The 20581-nt window shown below is 36.6% G+C and overlaps 1 protein-coding gene across 9 annotated transcripts in view; it reads left to right on the forward strand.

The window, feature by feature from the left end:
* The window catches only part of LOC138760632 (echinoderm microtubule-associated protein-like 6), a 371242-nt gene that overhangs the window by 143439 nt on the left and 207222 nt on the right, over positions 1 to 20581 (forward strand). For all 9 annotated transcript variants that reach the window (XR_011355764.1, XR_011355765.1, XM_069931442.1 and 6 more), the window contains 4 exons: positions 830 to 1042; positions 11930 to 12094; positions 15577 to 15683; positions 16301 to 16419. Coding sequence is in view for 7 of the 9 variants with exons in the window: in XM_069931442.1 (XP_069787543.1) it covers positions 830 to 1042; positions 11930 to 12094; positions 15577 to 15683; positions 16301 to 16419 (604 nt within the window). In the remaining 2 variants the exon portion in view is untranslated. The remainder of the gene's footprint in view (positions 1 to 829; positions 1043 to 11929; positions 12095 to 15576; positions 15684 to 16300; positions 16420 to 20581) is intronic.

A 20581-nucleotide genomic window follows, 5' to 3' on the forward strand; every position in this document is an offset into this window, starting at 1 on the left:
CCACTGACATGCTTTCTTCATGATAACGTTAGTTTGTTGGGTCCAGGAAAGGTCCTCCAAGATCATGACTCCCAGAAATTTAAATTGGCTCTCGCTCTCCACCTCTGATTTCCCAATGATCACTGGATCATGCATCTCTGGTTTTCCCCTCCTAAACTCCACACTCACCTCCTTGGTTTTTGTGACATTGAGTGTGAGATTGTTGTAATTGAGCCAAGATTTCAATCTCTCTCCTCATTGCCCCTTTTTATCAACCCATTACCATGGTGTCATCAGCAAATTTATAGATGGTGTTGTTGTTATACTGAGGCACACAGTTATAGGTGTAAAGTGATAGAGCAGGAGGCTAAGTGTGCAGCCCTGTGGAACTCCGGTACAGTTGGAAATTGTGGAGATGTTCTTACCAATCCTCATTGATTGAGGTGTGGAGGAGAGGAAATTCAGGATCCAATTACATATTGAGGTACTGAAGCCCAGGGCTTGGAGTTTGCTCATTAATTTTGAGGGGATGATGGTGTTGAATGCTCTACTGTAATTGATAAAGAACATTCTGATGTATGCATCTTTGCTGTCCAGGTGTTCCAGGGTTTTTGTGTAGACCCAGTAAGATGGCATCTGCCATTGACCTGTTGTGGTAGGCAATTAGAATGGATCCATGTGGCTGCTCAGCTTCCACAGCCTCTCAAAACACTTCATCACTGTGGATGTGAGTGCCACTGGTCAATATGAACTTTGGTAACAGTTATAAAATGTGATAAGGGAATTTTAAAATACAGTATTAACAGTGACTGTTTATTTTCTGTAATAATGTTTCAACTGTCTTTTTAAGCTGGAAAACATTTAACAAATAAAGATGAAATAAAGGGGATTCATTGGACAACCTGGACTTGCGTAATTGGACCTGAAGTAAATGGAATTTGGCCTAAGTATACAGACATTATGGAGATCAATTCTGTGGATGCAAACTTTGGCAATGCTACCTTTGTGTCTGGTGATGACTTTGGATTGGTCAAACTGTTCAGGTTTCCTTGTTTGAAAAAAGGTAAGAAATGTCTTTCTTGACTGTTCATTCTAGATATGGTACTGTTTATATGAACATGAGTATGACATTTTAAAATGCATTCTTTTCAATATTTTTATATCCTTTTGGTACTTATTTTTGTTATTTTCTTATAATAACCAACAACTACTTGGGTGCTGAAAATATGAAGCAATGTTTCTGTGAATACTATGTGACCCAAGCACAAATTTTCACAGGAACAAATGGTCCAGAGCAGGGGTGTCAAACTCGAATTCACAGAGGGCCAAAGTTAAAAACTTGGACTAAGTCGAGGGCCGAACTAAATATTTATTTAAAATTTTCAACAACATCTGCATGTTTTCTCTTCTTTCAACATATGTAATGTTAAACTTTTTCTTATTAAAATAAATGTTTAATAATAGTTTTGGATAAACTCTTTCCAGAAGCATTAACAAATGAGAAATAAAATATTCAATAAATAATATTTCTCTATAGAGGATTTGTCAAATGTTGCTAGTGTGCTGTCGAATAGTAAAATCTGAGGGCTATTGAGAATGTGGGAGAATAACATGATTCCTGAAACAATCAAATGGGTGACTGATTGTGGGCATGAACTCTAGCAGGGTTATTTGCCATGCCCTTTTTCCATTGGTACAGATATCCTTTGATTTACACACTTTTCAAGTTTTATGCCTAATGAGCTTGTATCCAGGTGCAGGACCATTTTTAACCAGGAATATATTTATCACTGTGACATGAAACTATTGGAAGATCGTTTTCTCCTGAGATTAAAGTTCATAATCCTTACTCAAGCCTGTGCGCGGGAGGGCGGGGTTTGCGGGCGATCGGGTTGGACAATGACAGTGCGGGGCATCGGCTCTCGCTGCAGGGCGGCATCTCGTCGGATCAGCGGCCCCGTCACCGTGAGTCGCGGATTGGGATTTTTTTGAAAAAGGAGGACATCTCAGATATTCTGGAGTGGAAGATCTCTTCCTGGGAGCAGATGCAACAGAAGTTGTAGAATTGAGAGGAAGGAATAGAATCCTTACAGGGGACAGGATGAGAAAAGGCATAGTCAAGGTAACTGTGGGAGTTGGTAGGATTGTAGAAAATATCAGTAGAGATTTTGTCTCCTGAGGTGGAAGTAACAGGAGAATGTTACCAGACCAGACATAGACCATGTGAATTTGAGGTCAGTGTGAAAATTAGCAGCAAAGTGGATAAAGTTGATGAGCTCGTAATGGGTGCAGGAGACAGCACCAATGTTGTTGTCAATGTAGCAGAGGAACAGTTGAGAAGCCTTGCCTGTGTAGGCTTGTACCATGGATTGCTACACTTTGCCAAAAAAAAGGCAGGCATAGCTGTGACCCCTATTCTTGTGTTGTTCACCCTCTACAATGAGGCCTGGTATTCACCAAAGCCTGCATTGAGACAACCAGCAGCACTTGGACTTGATAGCAGCCTTTCTCAAAATGACTCCAAAAGACTGAAGTTGAGCAAACTGATAGGCTTTTATTTGCTATAGAACAAAGGCATGACCATGCTGCTCGACTGTCCTGCACTGGGGAGGGGACTGTGGAACAGTCACCTTTATTCAGGAGGCTGTGAGAAGGGCCACAGGTACAGTCAGCCAATGGGTGTGTCCAAACAGACAGTGGTTTACCACAATGGTAAACAGCCTGCACTCCTTTACCTTTCACCAAAAACTAACCAGCACTGACTTTTAACTGCTGATTTTTCAAGATCTATTTTGAATCTTTTTTCTGAGAAAATGCCCCTAACTTAGAGTTGAATGAAGTCTTGAGCGTCAAGGCTAAAAACTGGCAGAGTTTTGCTTGACTTTGATATTTCTTTAGTAACTGAGTTTCTCTAAGCTGTGTGTGTTGGTGGTCTTTCTACTTAGAGTGTATCATTCCTGGAAAAATTATCATTTGACACTGAGCAAGATTAGCAATTGGCTGAGAGTGGAAAATAATTCAACAGACATCTCTGGAACAAAATGCTCTTGATCCAATAAGACAAAAAGTGCTATTAGATTTATTGATGATTATTGTGTCTAAATAAATAGAGGATGGGGATGAAACATCCAAGTAGCAAAGACCATAAAATTAATAAATTCATTATTACATTGGAGTGGGGAAAAGGTAGATTGAGAATTTAGATTGCAAATTTGAGTAAAATGGGTTGATGCAAGATGCACAGAAATTTTGCACAGTTGCTTTTATGTAATAGGTGGGCTTGACTGTGATGCTGAGATTCAATAAAGTGATCTTTGCATTAATTAAAAATATCAATGAATAGTATAAGATTAGTTATTTGATAATGCTAGAATGCGCAAGAACTTCACTCATGGAATTATGCAACTTTTCACAAAAGTTGTTGAAACTTTATCAACAGATAAAGCTGAATGGTGGGCTATAAAGGAGCATTACTAAACTAACCCTAACCCTTAACCCTAACCTAAGAAATAAAGAAAACAATAAGATCTACAAAAGACAATCTATATTAACGTGGAAATTCTCTGAAATGCGAGATGATCCTTGAAAGAATTAAGAACTTAGTGATGAGGTAGGAGCACAAGCATTTAGAAGGAGCAAAATCACTTTTTCTTGCTGCAATAAGGACTTTACATGAAACTTTTTTGTATATTTTATTATTTTTTTCAAAAATGATACAAAGGGACATTTTAAATATACAATATATAAACTTTTACTCACAAACACAATTGTTACGAGCCTAGATGAACCCAAAACCCAGCAGCAATAGATATTCACCAAGACAAATGGTTACTTAAACAAAAGTTGCTTTTAATTATCTTTAAACATGAAAACAGAATCACACTTTAACTTATCACTATTGACTTAACTAACATAACTCAATACCTTTCTAATTCTAAGCGCACGTGTATGTAATGTGTGTCTAAGTTTAGAAAAGTTCTTTGATTCAAAGTCCAATCTCACCTCATTCCTCCAAGTTTACTGGTTGCAGGCAATTCTTATACTGTGCACAGAATTTAACATTTATGAAGTTCACCAGGCTTTGGTGCTTGAAAGGTAAATGGTTACCGCTCAGGAAAGTTGTTGTCGGTTTTCAGAGAGAAATTTGTTGTTCGCTGGACACAACTGATTCCTTGTAATCAGCCACGTCAGTGTCTCACTGAAGAAACTTTCCCCATCAGGGTTTTCCAGATGATAATCTTTCTTGCAGGTCACCACAGATTTCCTTTTTGTTTCACTTATTTCAAGTGAAACATTAGACAGCCAGTCTTCTCCTTTTGCATGAACCACAAGAGCTTTGACCAGGCTGAACTAAGCACTCACATCCTGTCTTCCATATGGGGTTTTCCACAAGCTTGCCGGCTTGTCCTGTTCCAGTCCCAGGTGCTGCTGCTGACTGTAAAACTATATAACTGATCTCTCTCTCTCTCTCTCTCCCTCTCCCTCTCTCTCTCCAAGAGAAAGCCTGTTTTACTGTCTCTGCTTGCAAAACCACATGACCCTCTTAGAACAGCAAGTTCCACTCCAGTCAGCCTGTGGCTCCGATGAGTTCTTTCTTTCCTTTTTGTAAACAACAATCCATTAGTGAAGTCACTTGGGCACTCTCCAAAGCTTTTGCAAAGGCTCTGGGGCTGGCCTGTCTAGCATTAACAGAGCTCCAGTATTTTAAATAATATGTTTTAAAGTATGTGACATACACTAAAAAAAAAGCCTGCCCCAACTTATCTCCCAAAAACATATCTATATACAATATAAACACAACATAATCTATCACACAACAAACAAACACCAAGAGTCCCTCCCTCCCTTCCATACATACAGATCCATTCACCATCAGAGCTTGCATATATTTTAAGTATATAGAGTACAGTTGGGGGAAACAACATTTTTATAGATATAATAGTTACTTTTATATCCTTTTTTTTGTTCCTTTTTATTACTATCAGGGCCCCTATGTGTTCCAGGTATTGGTGCCAAACCTTTACAAAAGTTTTATATTTATTCTTTACATTATGTGTGATTTTTAAAAAAAAATGTAGGTATAGAGCTGTTCATTTCCACAGTCCATCGTGCTACATGTTGAATTCCAAATTATTGTGATACATTTTTTCAATACTACCAGTGCTATTTTTATAATTGAGATTTGATATTTGGTAAATTTGTCACTTATTTCCATGTAATTACTTAATAGATATAGTTCCAGATCACCCATGAAGGCCGCTTCTATTATCCTGGTTAATTTTTCGCTAAAATGGTCTCACTTTCACGCACGACCATGTGACAAGTAAAAAGTTCCTGTCTCAGTCCCACATCCAAAACACATCTCTGAAATTTCAACTTTTGATCTGTGTAACTTTTGTGGAGTAAGATATAATTGTTATAAAAAATTATACTGAACCAGTCCATATCTTGAATTTACAATTGATATCATGCTGTTCTTAGACTAATCTGACCAGCTTCTTTCTGAAATCACCACACCCAAGTCCAACTCCCATCTTTCCCTTGACTTCTGCTTCCCTCGTTTTGTACTTTTGCTCTGGAGAGCATAGTACATTTTTGTTATAAATTTGGATTGTATTCCCCATCCAAACAGTTTATTCAATTTCACCAATTTCAGGTTGGTCCCCATCTTTCTCTTAAAAATGATCTAAGCTGGAAAAAAACAGAAGAAGGTCCCATTGACCACTCTAAATTTGTGGTTTAATTGTTCAAAGGACATAAGAGTTTCTTCTGTGTAACAGTCCGTAATATATCTTATACCTTTGTTATACCACAAATTTAATATTCTATTGCCCATGTTCAAAGGCATTTTTACACGATGATATCCCTACTTATTTTTCTGATACATTCATTAATTTCTTGCCATGTTCTAATCATATGTATTAGAATGGAGTTATCAATCTTTTTCTTTAGCAATTTGAAACTCCATTTATAGATAAAGTCATTTGCTTCCCCCTCCTCCATTGAGTACATTCCTATTTGAACCCAAGACGGGGGATTCTCTTTAGTGAAGAAGGGTGCGAGAAATCTACGCTGTGCAGCGAGGTAATTTTTTTTAAAATCCTGTAAGTCGAAGTCCTCTCATCCCGTGGTCCCATGTCTGTTTTTCCAATGCAATTCTTGGTACCATATTATTCCATAGGAACTGTCTAATATGGTTGTTTAATAGCTTAAAAGATATTTTAGGAAATGGCATAGGCAGCGTTTGGAAAAATGTATTGCAGTCTTGGCATCACTTTCATTTTGATGCAGTTAATCTTTACTACCAAAATAATCGGTAAGTCTTTCCATTTCTGTAGGTCTCCTTTTATCTTCCCAAGAAGAAGATAATTTAGTTTGTACAGATATTTCAAGTTATTGTCAAGATATTTTATTCAATCTGTCTTCGATATAAATTTAATTCACTTTTATCCATATTCATTTTGTAGCCTGATATTCTTCCATTTTTTTTCCTCTGTTAGTTGTGATATTTTACAAAGATTTAGCTGGTTTTGATAGGTCCAATAGCACTTCATTGGCAAATAGACTGATTTTGTGTTCTTTTTGCATGACTTTGAAGCCCTTTTATATCTGGATCGTTTCTTATTATCTCTGCTAGCAGTCCAATCTCTAAAATAAAAAGCGCTGGGGACAGGGGCATCCTGTCTACTCGATCTACTCAAGGGGAACACTGCCAACATCTGATTATTTGTTATTATTTTAGCTTGCAGTTTATGGTATAAAGTTTTTATCTAATTTACAGATGTTCTGCCTTTACCAAATTTTTCCAGTTTTAAATAAAAAGGACCATTCCAAACAGTTGAATACTTTTTCCGCATCTAAGGAGACTGTAATACTTGGATTTCGTTCAGATTTATCCATTATATTAAATAATCTTTCTGGACTATTTGAGGAATTCCTTCCTTTAACAAATCCTGCTTGGTCCATATTTATCAGTTTTGGCAAGTATTGTCCTAACGTATTTGCTAATGCTTTCGCTAATATCTTATAATCCGTATTTAACAAAGATATTGGTCTGAATGACAAAATTTTTTGTGGGTTCCTATTATTTTTTAGTAACACTGTAATAATTGTGGTTGAGAATGATTCTGGGAGGATCTATGTTTCCACAGCTTGATCCAGGACATCCATTAAAAATGCCATTAATAATTCTTTGAATTGTCTGTAAAATCACGTGGAAATCTATCCTCTCCCAGTGATTTATTAGCCTGTAGGGTGTCCAGAGCCTTTTCTATTTCTTCGCTTGTATCTAATTCTATCCTTTCTCATTCTTCCAGCCTCAGAAGTTTGACATTCAGCAAAAGTTCTTCCATTTTGTTCTCATCTCCTTGTAATTCTGATTTGTATAATTTTGTGTAATCTTGTCTAAAAGCGTAGTTAATTTCTTTTTGCATATAAACTAGAGTGTCTGTTTCTGTTTTTTAGCATTTATCATTCTTGATGACTCCTTTGTTTCAATTTGCCAAGCTAAAACTTTTTGCGTGAATTCACCCAACTCATAGTATTTGTTGTTTAGTTTTTAATATAGTTTTTGCTGTCCTATATGTTGTATTGCATTATATCTTAGCTTCTTATTCTCCAGTAATCTGTATTTTTTTTCTAATTATTTAATATCATTCTCCAAATTCTTTACTCCTGCCATATGTTCTCTCTTAATATTCTTTGAGTAGGATATAATTTGTCCCATTAAATACGCTTTAAGTGTGTCCCATATCAGAAAACTATAATTAGTAGATAGCAGATTTGCTTCACAAAATATTTCTATCTGCCTCTATAAATTTGCAGAATTCTGTTCTTTTTGGCAATGCAGTATTGAGACACCATCTGTATAAATTCTCTTGCTTTTCTATTGTTGCTATAGTTAATATTAATGGACAATGGTCTGATAGAAGCCTCCCTAGATAATCTGTTTTTATCATTCTACTTTTTAACTGGACAGACATTAAAAATAAGTCAATTCTTGTCTGTAAATCGTGCACCCTTGAGTAAAAAGAGTAGTTTCTCTCTGTGGGATTTAATTGCTTCCATACATCGATAATATTTAGATTTCTCATATATGAAATTGTGGTTTTAGCTGCTTGAGCCCTTGTATTTTTATTAATTAGAATCGCCACCCCTCTCACCTTTGATCCAAAGAAGATGATATTATATTTCCCACCCATCCTTTTTAATTTATCATGTTCCAATTTGGTAAGAGATGTTTTTCCTGCAAAATGATTATATCCACTTTTAATTTATTTAAGCATGCCAAGACTCACATCCTCTTCAATTTCCTGTTTATCCCTTTAATATTAAGACTAATAAACTTTAGTGTTTTATCCATACCATTTCTCACGCAAATATTGTGCAATAATATTTTCCCAATTTTCTAAATACTGTTGTAACATTTCCTCATTTAAAGACATTTCCGACACATACTCCTTTAACACATACACACTCCTCTCCCCCCCTCAAGTTGAAGTTCACACCTTGCTGCTTTTCTTACCACCTTTCTGTTTTTTTTTAGAGCTCTCCCTATAAACCAATGGTTTATTTTCTTTTAACAGTGAAAACAAGACAACTCAGTGCTATTAGTATAAATAAAAAGATACGTCTTTCAGTTAGCCCCGTTTTGAAATGGTCTTTTCAGCCCTTTCAGCTTGTGACTTTAATCTTTTCATAGATTTCTTAATTCTTCCACTTCTTCTTTATTCTTGGAAATTCATCGATTACCTTCTGAGACATCCACCCTCAGCAATGATGGATAAATGATTGAACATTTAAAGTTTTTAAGATCACAGTTGTCTCTTTACCTTGTCCATTTCCTTTCTTTGTTTGACCAAGGCAGGGCTGAAGTCCAAAAAAAATTACTTTTGCATTGTCCATCATTAATGGGCCATTATTATTTTTTTCAATATTCATATGCTGCTCGCAAGATTGCATTTCTTTCCCAGTAACTTAAAAGTCTTGCCAGGACTGGTCGTGGTTGCTGATTGCTGGTTCTTGAAGGTCCAAAGGTCTGGTGAACCCTTTCAATTTGCAATTTCACATTTAACTTGTTTTATCCCAGCATTTGTGGGATCCATGATTCAAAGAACCTCATCTTGTCTTTTCCCTCCATTCCTTCTCTCAGTCCAATGATTCTTACATTGTTACATCTGCTAGAATTTTCCATAAGGTCATTCTTGTCCATCAGTCCTTTCTTTTCTGTCCCATATTTTTGCTTTTTCTTCCAGTGCCTTCAGCCTGTCTTTTGTTTTGTCCAGCTCAGCCTCTGAATGAGTCATTTGTTCACTTAAGTCTTCCACAACTTCTTTATTTTCCATGACCTTCTCTGACATATTTCTCATCACTGATTCCATACTTGTAAAACAACTGCATAAAGTTTCCAATATGTTCAGGATGGAGGCTACATATCTTGGGCCAACTCCCCAGCTCTGCTGGGTCACCTGGTCCCAAGGCCCCTGTCGAGTCATTCCTCAACAAGCTTTCAGTTGATGTTCCTGGCTGAGCTATTACTACTTCAGTTTTTTTCTCAGTTGCCTCGGTCATTTAGCACTTGCTTTATTCACTTTTAACAATAAAATTTTGTTTTTTGAGCTTTTAAATTGTCTTGTTAATTTTTTTTGTGAAGAACTCTTTCAAAACACTCTTCTCAGCTGATTGGCATAGCCAACTCTTTACATGAAACAATAGCACTTAAAAAGTGAGCTGCATTGTCTTGAGTGCCCTTTTCCCCCACCACCTCAAGAGATTATTTATGTCTACTTGAGAGGTGCTGGAATGAGGAAACAAATTCCAAATGTATGACAGCAAGTGAAAGACAATGGAGCAGAATATTTTATTGTCAATTTAAAATTGTTTAAATTGTTGCTGAATTGCTGGAGGTCTACTTACAAAAAAGAAGTTATGTAAAAAGGCAGGCAGCATGATTAGCGCAACGCAGTTACAATGCAAGCTATCAGGACCAGGGAGTTTCTCTGTTCTCCCTGTGCCTGCATGGATTTTCCCTTGGGGCTCCATTTTCTTTCCATCATTCAAAACGTACCAGGGGTTGTACATCACTTGGGTGTTATTCGGCAGCACAGGCCTGAGAGCCAAAAGGGCCTGTTACTGTATTGAATGTCTAAATATTTAAAAAAAAAACTAAATTAAATTGAGCTAATACTGTATAAAGCTAAGAGGAAAAAAACATAGAAGCAGTAAAAAATTGTGGCATGGACCTGATGATTTGGAATGAAACAAAGGGCAATAGGAGTATGAAAACTTGAAAGGACTACTAAAATCAACACTTTTTTCAATTATGTTAGAAAACTTCAGTGGGTTCTTAAAAGCCATTGGTAAAATTGAATGTAAAAATAAGACCTGAGTGTACTTGTTGAATAATTACAGTACTTGGCATATTATAGTTGAACATGCTGAATGTAACATACTGGATCAAGGATAGGGAAGCAAAATAATAATATTTAAGGACCAACAAATTGCAAAGAACATATTCTTTTAAAAGTAATTTGTGAGAACATTGCAGATGTTTTAATTATAATTTCTGAAAGCCCTCTCAAATTGGGAAACATCTCTTCATGAGAGGAAATTATCTCCCTCCGTAATTCATAAAAAGTAGGAGAAATCAGTGAATTATAGACTAATTAAACTGATGTCTGCTTTTAGGGAATTGATAGATCAGTGGTTAAGAATAGGATAATAGTGCAAATTCTTGGCATCGTTCAATCTAACATGTTAAATAACATCAAAGAGTTGTACTGCTTCAACTTCCATGTGATTTGCAAGCATACATGATGCACCATACAGATTATCCAGCATCCTAGCAAGTATTCATTCTGTCACATGTAATTGAGTCTCCTTGACAATTAGGAAGGCAAACAAAACTATGTAATTAAAAATGATAAGAAGAAGAATGATGGAAATAGCAAGTTTTGTTTTGCAAGATCCACAGATTCTTAAAGGTAGCAAAATGATATTTGCTTTTGACCAATGCACAAGCTGGTAGGTCATGTTGGAAAGGAATATGACATCTGCTTGGCTTCATAAGGAGTATTCTATACAATGCTGAGGATTGATTGAGAAATTTATGAACTTTTTTTTAAGGCTGAAGAGTGGTTTGGCTTGCATTATTTTCTTTAAAGCAGCGAATTAAGGGAGACTTAACTGGGGTCCTTAATATTAAGCGATGCAGATGGTCTAATTTTTCTTACCAGAGGTATAAATAGTTTAAAATAATCTATAGAAGTATTAGAAGGATGTGGAGAAATATTTTCTGACCAAAATAGTAGTGGAGATTGAATCTCACTACTTGAGGCCAAAACTATCATAACAAATAACCATGTGAACTCTTGAGGCACTCAGGACTGTGACTGAGAGTTAGAAATTTGGACGAGTCAAAACTCTTTTTGTGGTATTTCATAGGACATAAAGAATGAGTTACTTTATTAATTGGGATCAAAACTAATATTATTTTTGTCCACATAATGCTTCTGTTTTCCAAGATCCAACTGTTCAGAATAACTTCATATGATATAATCAGTAATTTTAAAAAAAAATGACATGCAAATTTGGAAATACTGATGAGATTTTTGGTCATGCTATCGAGCAATACTTTAGAAATATAAAAATTAGCAGGATCATATTCTTACTGGGTTAATGGTTATCATGCCAACATTCTGCATAATTATTTTTGTAGGTGTAATGAATTCTGAGTAGCTTTTTTGAAGGATGTATTGCTTGATTATGTGTACTTTAGTTTTCAGTTAAGACCATTATATTTCCAAGAAATGTTTCATTTCTGTTTGTAACAGATTTCTAGTTTTAGAATTTTTTTCTTCCTGTTAGCTCTTAATGCTAAGAAATGATAATGAGGAAAAAGCTCTAATTCATAATAATCTAACGTGTATTTTATTTATTTCTGTATTTTCAGGAGCAAAGTTCCGTAAGTACGTTGGACATTCTGCCCATGTGACAAACGTGCGTTGGTCTTACGATTTTCAATGGATAATAAGCACAGGTGGTGCTGATCACTCTGTATTTCAGTGGCGATTTATTCCTGAAGGAATGTCAAATGGAGGATATGATGTATCACAAGGTGATTAAAACTATTATTTCTCTGAGTTTTTAATGTTCAATTACTGTTATTTTTGTAGCACAATAATCTCAACATTAGGATTTCCTGTAAAAGGTCGGTACAGTCACTTGCTAAACTCAATTATGTTGAGCTATTTCATCAATATGAACTTCCCTTTGAATATAAAAATCAGAATTGTAATTGTTTGCCCCTGATAGAATGATCAGTTTTATCTGGAAGTCATCAAATAACAAAAGAAGTGTTTGATTTTAAATGAAGACCTGCATACCTCAAGGTGAATTTTGACTATTGTTTTATTAAGCAAATAGTTACACACATCCAGATAAATAGGTTAACAGATGAGGCTGGCATATTTAGAAATGGTTTTAATTTCCTTCAGTGATTAACCATGTCATGGCCAATTTCCAAATTCAATACCATTTTCTTATCCAATTTTTGTATCCCTTAATTCCTGAATTATCCAGAAATGTAGTCATCTCTGTTTTGAATCCAATAAATGACTGCACCTTCAAAGTTCTCAAAATTAAAGGATTCCATTCCTTCACCATCCTGGGGTTGAAGAAATGTCTCCACATTTCTGTCTTTAATATCCTGTCCTTTATTTTAAGTGTACAGTAGGGGTGAAATTCTGCCTATTGATTATAACATTTTACACACCTCTGTCATGTCACCCTTCAAGGTGGCAAATCTTCACTACCCTTTAGCAAGTATATCCTTACTTTTAATTCATAGAGACCAAAATTATTCACAACACTCCAAGTGTTTTCTCACTAAAATCTTGAATAATTGTACTTCTGGGCATCACAGTGGCATGGCTAGTAAAACAGTTGCATTACAACACACGATATTTTGGTTCATTCCCACCTGGGATATTGTTTATGTGGAGTTTGCACGTTCTCTCTGACACCATACAAATTTTCTCTGCATGGACTAGTTTACTCCTACATCCAAAAAGATGTGTGATTTAGTAAGTTAATTGGCTACTACACTTTAGTGTGTAAAGTGGTGATAGAATATGTAGAGTTGAGAATGCAGGGAGAATAAATGTTTAATTAAGAAATAGCGTAAATGAGTGGTTCCTGTTCGGCACAGATGATAGGACAAATATCTTTTGAATCTTTGTGATTCTTTAAAGACTATGTCATGGGCATAGGCACATATTTCTCCATCAGAATCACAAGATGTAGGAACAGAAGTAGGCCTTTTGTCCCATCAAATCTACTCTGCCCTCTTATCATGAGCTGATCCATCCTCTCACTCAGCCCCACTCCCTGGCTTTCTCCCCATAATCCTCGATGCCCTGACTAATCAAATACCTATCAATTTCTGTCTTAAATACAGCCAACAACCTTGCTTCCACATCCGCCTATGGCAACAAGTTCCACAAATTCATGACCCTCTGATTAAAGAAATGTTTCCGCAGCTCTGTTTTAAATTGATGACCTTTTAACGAGAGTTATGTTCTCGTGTCTTGAAATCCCCTAACATGGGAAACATCCTAGCCACATCGACTATGTCCAGGCCTTTCAGCATTTGAAATGCCTCTATGAGGTCCCCCCTCATCCTTCAATACTCTAACGAGTACAGTCTAAGAACCAACAATCATTCCTCATATGCTAACCCTATCATTCCTAGTATCATTCTTATAAACCTTCTCTGAACCCTCTCAAATAAGGTGCCCAAAACTATATACAGTACTCTAAGTGAGGTCTCACTAGTGCTTTATAGAGTCTCAACATTACATCCCTGCTCTTATGTGCTACTGCCTTTGCTGTTTGTTGTCCTGTTCAACTTTTAACTGGTAAGATGGTAGTTAACCTGGGGAAAATGATGAGCCCAATCAAAAGGCGCAAGATGTTTCAGAAATATTCATTAAGCCAGGTCATTTGAGCATTACCATTTTCTCACATTTTCACATTACATGTGAGGAATTGTTGTTGAGCAAAATTAGGCATTAAATCATCTCAGTAGTGCATGAGAACTCATGAAAGAAAAAGAAACTGGCCTCTTCTCACAACATAACATGTAACCTTTGTTTAGTACTGTTGCTGCTTCAGGCTCCCACAAACAAATGTCAGAACAATCAATAATCTTTTTATTTTAGTCACGTTGGTTAATGAATAAATATTGGATATACATCCTGCTCTTTTACTAACATGTACTATAGGATCTTGTATGTCCATCCAAGCTGTAATTGGAGAAGGTTCAGTTGGTGCATTGAAGTTTGGGGTTAGCATTGAGGGCCTTGAGGGCAGTGATGCAGTAATTGAATAAGCAGTTAGATAAAATGTAAGTTGAACCAGCTACTTTTCCCCATGTTGGACCAAGGTGCTAGAATTGGAATGGGTCCTTTCTTATGTGCTGTTTATTCTATGTTTTCTAAGTATCCTTCCATAACAATGATTCATAGTTCACTGCATATGTCAGATTTGAATAGTATAGTTACATAGTTGAAAGCATTTAAGATTTGTGTATATAGCTGTGGAAATCCATGTATGCATTGATGGAAGATGGGATTTGTGCATCACTGATCACTTTGCAGTAATTTTATCATCTTGTGGCACTAAAACCAAATGTATGAAATTTCCCTACAAGCAATAACCCTTTGGCCTTCTTCCATTGTCACTTCTGTTCAAACTGATGATGGGATCCTGGATATTTAGGATGTAAGCCTCTCCCTATTGATGTTTCAACCGAAACATTGTAGCCTGCGTCCCGTTCACAAACATGTTAATGTGCATTCATTCCTCTTGCTCATTGTTCACAAGCTTGACATTGATTCCATTAATAAAGAAGTCGCGAGATTATTATCAGTTGTAAAACAATGATTTTAATAAGTATAAAAGTATTACTATTCATGAACAAATTATGAAAAGATTAAACATTATTCCTGATTTTACATCTCTTGTATGAAATACAATCAGGCCACCAGCATCTGGGCACAATGGCTTGACTCTTAACTTGATTATTCTTTTCTAGGTTAATTAATTTTTGTTTCATTTGAAAAATAAATCACATCATTTGTGTGCTTGGAATCAAACATGGGCCAGACTTTTTGAGAAAAGCAGAGTTCCTTCCCAGAAATGGCACATGACCCTACTTATAATTATTCATGTTCTGGAATTCAGGAATTCCTGGTCAATCTTCATTTTTTATAAAGTAAATTATGGAATGTAGTTCATCAGTAATCCCAATGTTTTATCAAAAGACCTTTGGTCTCTCTTTTTGAAATGGCAGATCTTCCTCCAGGTACCTCTGCTTAGGAAATGTTTAGATTCGACTAAATCTATACTAACTTGCCTAACTTTTCCAAAATTCTTTGATCTTGCACAAAATTTGTGTTTATTTTTGGTTAAGGGATAGCGTGCATAATTAGATTTATTTAATTTGACATTTGGATATTTCTTGTGATGGAGTTAGATAAAATTGTAGAGCTGTACTTGATGATACTGTTATAATTGTTGCAATTTATTTTTTAACAGAAGGCTATGTTGATTCTAATAGTGAAGAATCTGATTCAGATATATCCGATATTGTGGAATTGGATTCGGACATAGAACAAGAAGTTCAGATCAGTTATGAACGTCAGGTTAGTAATTAGGAATACTGATATATCAATATTGCCATTTTGAACTGATAATTGTACAATTTTTGTCAATGCCAATTGTGACAATATTAGATGTTTTAATGATTTTCCTTTATAAGTCTGAAATATTTTTGTGATACTTATCTTGCAATTAATATTTTTTGTGAAGAAATGTGTTATACTCAAGGAAAAGCTTTCATTTCCCATCAGATTAATATGAAAATGAACAAAGCAAGAGCTATGACTCATTGGCACTTTGTGAGGATTCTCATGTTTTTCTGTAAGCCAGCATAATGTGGGGGAAAGATCTTTTCCCATTGTTTCAAAATGAAACAATTTATAACTATGAGCAACTCCTTTAACTAAGAGGACTGAGGAACAGTTGTGAACCTTTAGAATTGCGTATCATTCCTCTTGGCCCACATATGGTCAGCTTGGTTTTCATTTCCATGGAGCACAAGGAGCTTTGAAATGGTAAGAGGAATCTTGGATCCCAGAAACATTCTGCAAAGGTAGTGGGACAATGCCAGCAGAAGTTTTAGTGCTTCATGCATCTTTTTGCTTGTGAAATCTGCTTTGAACAGCAACAATGTAACATTCTGCTTCAATGTGACTTGTAGGTTTACAAAGAAGATCTACCTCAGCTCAAACAGCAAAGCAAAGAGAAAAAACAGGCAGCTGCTCCTCTGAAAAGGGAGAGGGCCCCTGAAGGAAGTCTGAAACTGCAATTTGTCCATGGGTACATTTATAAACTTTTTATTTTGCTACATTTTGCTCTAAATGATTTGTAAGTTCTTTACTAATGAAGTTTGAGGCAACAAACAGGTGGTCATAGCGCAGAAGAAGTCTACCACATATAAGCATAGGCTTTTTTGGAAGCTTATTTACCCCCAAAACTTGTTCATATTAAGAATTCTTTCCATAATACATCCAAACTATACAAACAATATTCAAATCATGTGGATTCCAGACAGTGACTCTGAACTTAATGTGCGGCTGCTCTACCTATTCTACTCACCCTATGTGTTTCAAAAGGCCATGCAATCAATTAATCTGGTATCTCCTCATTGTCAAGGAGATTACGGACATCAGAAATAATTTGTATATTATAGGTGGTAGATAATATTAGGATAAACATGTGATTTGCATTTTTGTATTTTTGTGACTTTAAAATGGATTCTCACAACTTAATTTCTAATTGAGTTCACTTTAACATTTTGCTTTCTGCTGTTTCAGTTTTTGTTTTGGTCCTTTCCTAACAAAGATACAATGGAACCCCAATTTAACGTGACCCGATTTAACATGAATTCGGATATAACACTATGAGTCTTTGAACTCTGGCTTCGGGCTGCCACCAGGAGCGAGAACTGGTGCTTGGGGCTTATGGGGACTTAGAGCTGCTATGAGGACTTGGGACTGCTGCGAGCAGCGAGGACCTTGGGCTCCCGTGAGCAGCGGGGACCTGGGGCTGCTGCGGGGATGGTCAGTTTACTAAATATTAATTTGTGTTTTAATTTCATCTGTAACTACAATGATTTATTGAAACCCCAATTTAGCGAGACCCCACTTTTTTTGGATGTGAATTTTTTTGGACCTAAAAAGTTGGGTTATAATGGCGTTTCACTGTATTTTCAATATTCTTGAAATAAAGCTGAACAGTAAAACCCCTGGTATTCAGAATTCAAGCAACCAGCAACCGGCAAAAAAAAATCAAGGAAAATAAATTTAAAGAAAATTAAAATAAATAAAAATAAAATAATAGGTAAACATATGTAAGTCAAAAATTTTAAAAGTAAATGTTCTGTGAAATAAATCTTTGGTAAAGATGGGAACAAATTTTTTGCCAGTGGAGTTGCTTGGTCATCATTTGCTCACAGCAGCTGTTTGAATAAAGTTGTGTGAAACAGCAATGGTATTACCCTGAATGAAGTGTTGTTGATGCTGCTTGCAATTGGAGTTACTCTCTTAAAGTGTCTCCTTACTCTGCTTAGTAAGTCACCCCAGACAAAAATTTTATCTGTAGTTAAAGATCTGTTGAGCCTCCTAGGAACATAGGAACATAGGAAGTAGGAACAGGAGTAGGCCAAAAATGGCCCATCGAGCCTGCTCCGCCATTCAATACGATCATGGCTGATCTAATTTATGACCTAACTCCACCTACCTGCCTTCTCCCCATATCCCCTAATTCCTCTATCATGTAAAAATTTATCTAACCGAATTTTAAATATGTTTAATGAGGCAGCCTCAACCACTTCCCTGGTTAGAGAATTCCAAACATTCACTGCTCTCTGGGAAAAACTATTTTTCCTCATCTCTGTCCTAAATCTACTCCCCCGAATCTTGAGACTGTGTCCTCTCGTTTTAGTTTCCCCAGCCAGTTCAAAAAACCTTCCTACATCTATCCTATCCATACCCTTCATAATCCTATATGTTTCTATAAGATCTCCTCTCATTCTTCTGAACTCGAGCGAATACTATCCTGGATGATTTAATCTTTCATCATAAGTCAACCCCTTCATCCCAGGGATCAAGCTAGTAAACCTCCTCTGGACCGTCTCCTAAGCCAGTATATCCTTCCTCAAATATGGAGATCAGAACTGGACACAGTACTCCAGGTGTGGTCTCACCAGTACCTTATACAGTTGCAACATTACCTCCCTACTCCTGAATTCAATTCCTCTAGCGATGAAGGCCAACATTCCATTTATTCTTAATAACTTGCTGCACCTGCAACCTAACTTTTTGCGATTCATGCACAAGCACTCCCAAGTCCCTCTGCACAACAGCATGCTGCAGTTTTTCACCCTTTAAATAATATTCAGCTCTTTTATTTTTCTTGCCAAAGTGGATAACCTCACACTTACTAACATTGTACTCCATCTGCCAGACCTTTACCCACTCATCCAGCTTAACAATATCCCTCTGCAGACTCTCCACATCCTCATTACAATTTGCCCTTCCAATCAATTTGGTGTCATCCGCAAACTTGGCAACACCACATTTTGTCCCCTCCTCCAAGTCATCAATGTAAATGATGAACAGTTGTGGGCCTAACACTGACCCCTGCGGCACCCCACTTACCACTCTCTGCCAACCTGAAAAACTCCCACTTATCCCGACTCTCTGCCTCCTGTCAGACAACCAATTTTCAATCCAGGCCAATATACTTCCCCGGACTCCACTTTCCTGTAACTTACTGATAAGTCTCTTGTGCGGCACCTTATCAAACGCTTTCTGGAAATCCAAATATACAACATCAACCTGTTCCCCTCTATTCACCACACCCATTATATCCTCAAAGAATCCTAACAAGTTTGTCAAAGAAGATCTTCCCTTTCTAAAACCATGCTGCGTCTGCCTGAACCCTTACGTTCCAAAAGTTTCACTATTTCATCTTTAATGATGGCTTCAAGCATTTTTCCAACTACAGACGTCAAGCTAATTGGCCGATGATTTCCAGTCTTCTGCCTACATCCCTTCTTAAAAAGTGGCGTGACATTTGCTGTCTTCCAGTCTGCCGGGTCCTGCCCAGAATCCAAGGAATTTTGGTATATGACCACCAATGCATCAACTATAACTTCTGCCATTTCCTTCAGAACCCTTGGATTCATATCATCAGGACCAGGTGATTTGTCTGGCTTTAGTCCCATTAGTTTTTCCATCACTACTTCCTTTGTAACAACTATTTTATCAAGGCCTTCCCCAACATTCGCATCCTTAACTCCGCACTTGGGCGTGCTGGACGTGTCTTCCATCGTGAAGACTGACACAAAATATTTGTTTAATGCCTCGGTCATTTCCTCATTTTTTGCTACCAGTTTTCCTTTCTCATCCTCCAAGGGTCCTATGTTAACTCTGGCCACCCTCTTCCGTTTTATATATTTATTTAATTTTTTGCTTTTTGTTTTTATATTTTGTGCCAATTTACTTTCATAATCCTTTTTTCCCATTTCTTATTACCCGCTTTGTAACCCTTTGTTGTCTCTTACAAGTTTTCCCAATCTTCCAGTTTCCCACTGCTCTTTGCAGCTTTGTACACCTGCGCCTTCAATTTTATACTCTCCTTTATTTCCTTTGTTAACCACGGTTGATTTTTCCCTCTCTTGCTGCCCTTTTTCCTAACTGGAATATATTTTTGTTGAGCATTACAAAATATTTCTTTGAAAATCTTTCACTGTTCCTCAACTGTTTCATCAATGAGCCTGTGCTCCCAGTCCACTCTGCCCAATTCCTCCCTCATCCTATGGTAGTCACCCCTGTTTAAGCATAATATATTAGTTTTAGATCTAACTATTTCCCCTTCCATCTGAATGAAAAATTCAATCATACTATGATCGCTATTTCCCAGATGGACTCTGACTATTACATCATTTACTCTACCTATCTCATTGCACAACACTAGATCCAGGAGAGTATTTTCTCTTGTGTGTTCCTTAACATGCTGCTCAAGAAAGCTATCGCGGATGCATTCTATGAAGTCCTCTTCTAGACTCCCACGACCAACTTGATTTTCCCAATCTATGTGGAAGTTAAAGTCCCCCATGACTACTGCCATATCATTATTACATGCCTCACTTATCTCTCTATTTATTTCCTGTTCCACTAAACTATTGTCATTTGGTGGGCGATAGATAACATCCACCAATAATTTTTTCCCTTTGTTATTCTTTATCTCTACCCAAATGGACTCAACATTATGCTCTTTAGATCTTATATCATTCCTCACTACTGCCTGGAGCTCATCTTTGATTAAGAGTGCAACTCCACCTCCCTTACCATCTTGTCTATCTCTTTACACCACCTGATACTCTTGAAAGTTTAATTCCCATTTAGGGTCATCTTGTAGCCATGTTTCCGTGATGGCTACCAAATCATAGGCATGGGTACCGATTTGCGCCTCA

Source organism: Narcine bancroftii, chromosome 4 (genome assembly GCF_036971445.1).
Source record: "Narcine bancroftii isolate sNarBan1 chromosome 4, sNarBan1.hap1, whole genome shotgun sequence".
Classification (NCBI taxonomy): Eukaryota; Metazoa; Chordata; class Chondrichthyes; order Torpediniformes; family Narcinidae; genus Narcine; species Narcine bancroftii.